We start from the raw sequence: 6,682 nt of genomic DNA on the forward strand, positions 1-6,682 counted from the left end.
GGGCCTTCAGCGGTTGAGGTACCGACGGACGCCATCAAGATTCACCACGCGATCTCGCAGCCAGCACCACTTGGCCATCTCCATCTCCCATCCCGAGCTCGTGGCAAAGACACCGGAAAACCCGGGCCAAGACGTTTCGTCGACGGGCGTTTCATTCACCAACAAGTTGACGGGCCTCGCAATCCACTCGGAAACTCCCCTTGGGAATCACCACTTTTTAAACAGTCGATCAAGAGCCCAGGCGCCCCATTTGCACCCAGTATCCTTCTGGACTTTCTCGTCGGATCGTGGTATTGGATCTTGCTTGGGCGCTTCTTCTTTTTGAGGCACACAGAGCCTGATCTTTGCGCAACTGCGTAGAAGACTACAAGGGACTACGAGATAATCCACTGGACTTGTGTAAGTCTCCATCCTCTTTGCCTTCCGCGATACCTTCACCAACCTATCCCGTCCTCCAAACATGCCTCCCCTACGTATCCAGACCGAGCAGACCAAGCGAAGGCTGCCAGCGCACCGGACAGAGGAAAAAACATGGAGTTCTGGATGTAAGCTGCATCCAGCGTCACACTAAAGCATACGGCGAGCATCTCAGCACATTCACAGCCGCCTTTTCAAGGCCCTGTCAAATCGCTTGCCGCCGTCGTCCACTTTGAACCCCTCTGACTGGCTGGTCCGCGCTTGGCTGCAACTTCACCACCTCTGTTTCTTCCCTTTCACACTCCTTCTCTCAATAACCCTCTCATATCTTGACAAGTTGCTGCTGGTGGCGTATAGCACTTCCCGCTTCTCCTCTTTTCACCTTGATCCTCCCGTCCGTCTGTCACTGTGATTCGAACCAACTCCCTGGACTCGAGTTAACAAACCATCCTCCCTAGAAAGCCTAGTTCAACCACCCCACCTGGTCTTCACAACGGGCCCGGCCAATCACCACTACTCTTTGAAGTCCTTGCCTGCCTTCCGCTAGCTCCAAGTGCTAAAGAAAAGAAACCGCGGGACCCTGGAGCCAACCCTGGAGCAAACCCACTGCTCTGGAAACGAACAGGGACACCAAGGGAGACCAGCATCACACGCACGCCGGGGTGCTCAACCTTCTGCTGCCGCGGGGATTTGTTTCTAGCTTCGCTTGTTTCGAGTCCGACTGCTGAAGCACACCCTCGTCCATCGCCTACCCCTTCACATCTTTACCGCCTCCGGGGCCCTCACTTTGCTCAACCTCTTCATATAACCGTTTGCCCACCACCTCCTGCACGTTTCCTGCACTCTTTCCCCTCCCCACCTACCGGCTCTCTTCCTCCATCGCCCAAAGGCAAGTCAACCGGTGGCTCACAACGCCATACGATTCCTCAAGACCATCACTTCTTAGGCCTTCCTCATCGCCAGCCTATCAGCCATCAACATGTCTACCAAACCAGTCTTGAAGCTGTCGACTCCGGTCACAGCCAACTTCCCCAATATCCCCCGACCAACAAACGAGCTTCGCTCCGCTGTGACACTTCCTTCGGCTCTATCAGATCGTACTCCTCTGTCTGCCATCTCGCGAACATCAGCCTTCCGTGATCCTCTATCGGCACTTCCTTCAGCAGGCCTTCCTTCCGCCGGGCCATTCAGCGCAACCCTCAAGGTGGATCACGATCTTCAGAAGACACCCATTACACCACCAGTCGCATACCTCGACTTTCTCAAGTGCATGCAACTCGTTTCTCCCAGTCTTGCCTCGCCACCGCAAACAGGAAAGGCGCTTCTTAACCGGACGAGCACCGCTAGCAGCCTCAGCACCAGCAGTACTAGCAGCAATGACTCGGAGTCTTCGATTGACTCCGCCACTACGGACGCCTCTGAGAAGGAGAAAGAAGGACAGATCGAGAGCGCGCCATCAACAGCTCGCTCCGATGTGAGCTCCGCGCCCGAAATCAAGGTCGAGGCCGAAGAGAAGGAGGACAAGAAGGAGGACAAGGAGAACGTCGGCGACGAGAAGCAAGAAAAATCCAGACCGGCACCTATCACCATCTCTCAACCTCCGACTCCCCATAGCTCGCTCTATCCGATGTCAGCTCCAGCCACCGGCGCTGCAGTATTCCCAAGCACCAAGATCCCTCCATCACCCTCCATCTCTACTTCCGCACTCTACTCGCCACGAACACCCCTCAGTGCGGCATCTGTCCGTTCGCCTTTCGACTGGGAAGCGGCGCTAAAGCTGAGGCGATTTGCTGAAGTTTCTAGCCTCAAGCGTTCTGCGCCATGTGATGCTCCTGCTGTCAGCAACCCCACTTCTGTTCCCGTCGCAAAGGAATCACGATCTAGCATACGCCACATCCGCGAAGTGGTTACAAGAACAGTGACCTACACACCACGAATGGCGCCCGCGCCCAAGGGAAAGCGAAGAAAGATTGACGCCGACACAGCTATCAAGTCGTAAAAATAGCTAAATCATCTACGGTGCTGGCCATCACCGCCAACTTGATCATCGCCATACCACTACCATTGCAGAGCAGCCTGCCTGGAGCGGCACAATTACAGAGATTATCACAACCTATTAATCAACAAACCAACAACGCTTAGAGCGGTCAGGAAGGGGAACCAAAAATGAAGAGGGGATGCAGCTTGCGCAAAGCTACGGGCTGTCATTTACGAATGATGCACAAATCAAAGGAGTCAAACGGAGTTTATCGGCGTTGCTGGCGGCGTCCACCACTATGGGAGTTGGGTTGTATTTTGCGGTCCGAACGGTCAGGTCGGAACTTGAACCACGATACCACAGGAGGAGTCTTGGCTTGGCTTTTTGTCAGCGATTTTTTTTAGAGGGACTCTGTGCATAGGGAAGGAATATTTGGATTTTGCGCGAGGATGATGAAGGACAGTCAGGGCCTGATCCAAGGCCATTTCGGAGTTTTTGGATCCAGCCCAAAACCATTTTTGCATAGTCACTACAATATGAATCCTGGGCGACACATGTCGTCGGGTCTTGAACACAAGAATATTTTTTCCATGTTTGATCAGCGTGTCTGTGGATGATCCGTTTGCTTTCTCACTGTTTGTTGACGGCTTGCTACCCCGCGAACGGGAAGAAGTGGCCATGGCTGACCTGGGTAGGTCGCGATGCTGGAGGCCTGTAGAAGGTACGTACCACACCGGGCGATGATCACCACAAGAGATCATATTTTTCATTGTTTAGTGCAGCCTGCCTCTCCCAAAGCGCTTACATAACTACTAGTAACTACTGACAGCGACGGATGACCAAACAGGACTACCATCCCGTGGGTTATTCACAGGGAACAGGACCTAGCATCATGTCGATAAAATCGAGTGTTATTGATAACCTGCATGGGTTGTGAAATTGAACGAACTGGAGGTCAGTGCAGAAAGCCTAATCACCAGAATACACTGCGATCATCGAAGGTATCGGTAACTCATCCACCCAGCCTTGAGATAATATCATGTAGTTCCCGCTCAACAGGGTGAAAATCTTCTTCTTCCAGCAGGACATTCGGCAGGCGATTCTGGCAGTTCACCAGCACTTCACCACCCCAACCACTTCACTTTCCCACTGGCAGACTTCCACACAAGCTCGGCGCTTAAACCCATGCCCCCAACCCCTGTCTACCGTTCTCTACCGTGGTCTACCGTGTCGTGCAGAACGGGGCTACTCACCCATGATTGGTTAGCTAGAGAGAAGGCAATGATGGCATTGGTTGGGGTGGTGGATTTCTTGTGTGTAAGGGCGCTTAAATCCCTGTCTAGTCGACGAATGATGGGTCTGGCGAGACAGGGGTGGGTGATTGGTGAGACGTCACAGGTCGGTCGATGGTTGACACTCTTGGTTCGGCGAATGCTTGTCACCAGAAGCACTAAAGCCGAACGACTTCCTTGAAAGCGATCGACTTGGAGATATCATTCCGACGACACGACCCAGCCCCAAGTAATGTTTACTCTTTCTCTCAGGTGATGAACTGCTCTCTACCGCTGCAACTTTCGCAGTCTGCCTAGGCGTCCTCGGCGTGTGATATCGAACCCATGAGCCGAAACATCGATCGGATCACCTCACCTCACCCACCGAACGCTCGGAACGGGGTCTGTCTCGCACTGGCACTCGAAAAGAATATCTCGGAGGGGACCCGGATAGTGACACCCGTCCGTGATGTGCTATGGTAGGTATGTACCAAGAAAGAAACACACGGCACCGGCACACACACATCTGCATAACAGAATTTTTCGGCACACTGCCATTGTTCTCTGGGTGACGAGTAGGTACTGAGGTACTGTAACTGTGATGTTTCGATGTTGTGAAGTGTGGACAGATGCCAAGGTGAGGAAAGCCGAGGCCGTAAGGTCTGCTGTCCGTTCGGTGTGGATGCCATGGCATTCATTCAACACGCTTCCATTCAACATGAGAATAACCAGCGTCACGGCGTGACAGCGCGGTGGTAGCAACCCGTTCGCGGTTCGGATGCCCTTCCCAATCCAGAATCAAGAATCTGACTGGCTGATTCGTTGAACAACCCAGCGCCCGGAACGGAACCGCTTTCCCCATCCCCAGCCCCAGCCCAGGGACTTTTTGTTGCCAGCTTGCCTTGTTGCTTGTTGCCGTGCCTGCATCCCACAATCTAGGAAATTTTGGAAGGGTAGGAAAGGGTAGGTGTTCATGCAAGTAGAAATTGGATTTCCGATTGAACTGTTAACTGTGAACTGTGAACTCTGCAGCGAAGCAATCTCTAAGATTGCTATATTTGACCTTTTTTTCCTCAGGCGGCTTCCATAGGGCGGCAAGCAAGCAAGCCATGGCGCCCAAACCATGGGATATGTTTTGTTGCAAGGCAGACCGACAAGGTAAGGCGGAAAGTGAAACGCTCGTCGACCTGAAACCGAATCTGCAAAACAGGGGGTTCAGTCGGTCGTGACACGACGCTGAACGGGGGACCGGGGTGAACTGCCCAGGGGAGGGGAATGCGGAATGCGTGCGCGCGCGCGCGGCGCGACAGTGTTCATCTTTGTGGAAAGATCAAAGAATAGTCTGAAACGCAACTGATATCATCTGGGGTGGGTTTTATGTGTGTGAATGGTTCGCTCTATTTTTGGCATGTTGGATTTGATCACCACTCTCTCTGTCAGAGGCCAGGGGATCCACTGGGCGTGCACGTACCCAGCTGGACTGGGATATGCGGGATTTTTATCCAGATGCCAGAGCTTTAAGTTTGCAGAACCAGTCTTATACACACACACACAATCAAGCTACGTTGAACCTATATCGATTATTACCAGTAATATTACAATTAAAAATCTTATTAATTCAACCGTTGAAACTATTACTAGTAACGATAACCGATTAAACAATTACTAATAATATCTACGACTAAAATTAACAGCATTGCCCTCAATAGCCCTAGGGATTAGCCTACTTAGGAAGATACTTTCATTTCTATAGCCTAGGATTTGGGTCTCTAAAAGTATATCGATCTAAACAACCGCGTTCCCTAACCAACTGAACTAATAGAACCTAATATCGCCAACTACTAAGGGGAAATTCCCGCTAAAGAAACTAAAGAAGCCAAAAAGAATAGGGAGGCTACTTTATTTATTATTACTAAATTTTATAGCTTCTATTATAAGCGCGACTATTGTAATTATATAATTAAAAAATCGGATTAGCGTATAGAAGTTAACATCTTTTTTTAATTTAGGTATTAAAAAGATTATGCTAAGTCGCTAGATATTTAAAACCGTTAGAAATAATTATTAGGAAACTAACTTTATTAAACGTATTAATCTATATAAGTAGTATAATAATTTTAGCAAATCTACCGCTTTTAACAACTATAAAGTAAAGAAATTCGTCCGAACTAGATTTATTAATATTTTTAAGCCTCCTAGCAGAATTAATTATAATTAGTACAATTGGACCTTTTAATAGGAGGCGGCTATAGCCTTCTATATTATTAGAAGAATTACTAGAATAAATAAACTAAACCTATAGTTTCTAGAATTTTATATAATTATAAGGTTAAATCCTTATACCGCTTGGGTAGATAATTACTAATTTTAATATAATAAGGAAATTGAGTGAAATCTTAATTTTAAAATCTTTTTCCGTACTATAATTAAAATTTTTCGTAAAGTAATAATAACGAATATTATTTAAGGAAAGGGTTGCGCCCTCCTATTTAAAGGTATTACGTTCGTAATTATATTAAATAGTAAGCCTACTAAAGAGGATACTCCTAATGATAAATAAAACTTTAGCCCGGAGGTAAAAGGATAGGAAAAAGTTATAAATAAAAATAATAAATTTAGGAAGAATATTAATAAAAATAAACGTACTTCCTCTTTATCCCTACTAGCGAATAAACGACTACGTTAATCCCTATATAAACTCTATAAGTAGCCGGGCTATAATTTGGATAAATACTACTATATTAAATTATAGTTGGCTTATAAAAATTAAATCGAAAGTCCTACTATTAAAAAGCGTACGTACGCTAATTTAAAAAAGGATAAAATATTTAAAGCGGCTATTAATTATTTCCGAACGTAGCAGGACGACAAAGACTAAAATAATTAATTCTATAGTTGTTAGGTAAGTAAAAAATCATTTTTTAATACTTATAGCGAAATATAACGCCGTATACTTATTAAGAGATTCTATAATCTTTAATTTAAATACGATAATATATATTTTTAATAAAGTTAA

General features: G+C 47.3%; 1 protein-coding gene across 1 annotated transcript; it reads left to right on the plus strand.

The window, feature by feature from the left end:
- Window positions 1–1,094: 1,094 nt before the first annotated feature.
- On the plus strand, window positions 1,095–2,505 carry B0H65DRAFT_62057 (uncharacterized protein). The gene has a single exon (XM_062831171.1). It carries the CDS (start codon window positions 1,397–1,399, stop codon window positions 2,414–2,416), a length of 1,020 nt encoding a protein of 339 aa, XP_062687265.1. The 5' UTR covers window positions 1,095–1,396; the 3' UTR covers window positions 2,417–2,505.
- The last annotated feature ends 4,177 nt before the right edge of the window (window positions 2,506–6,682 follow it).

This window comes from Neurospora tetraspora (assembly GCF_033439725.1).
Source record: "Neurospora tetraspora strain CBS 560.94 chromosome Unknown B0H65scaffold_1, whole genome shotgun sequence".
NCBI classification, from domain to species: domain Eukaryota; kingdom Fungi; phylum Ascomycota; class Sordariomycetes; order Sordariales; family Sordariaceae; genus Neurospora; species Neurospora tetraspora.

Excerpts from the sequence above, each read along its gene's own strand:
- B0H65DRAFT_62057 (XM_062831171.1), top strand. The coding sequence starts at position 1,397 with ATGTCTACCAAACCAGTCTTGAAGCTGTCGACTCCGGTCACAGCCAAC.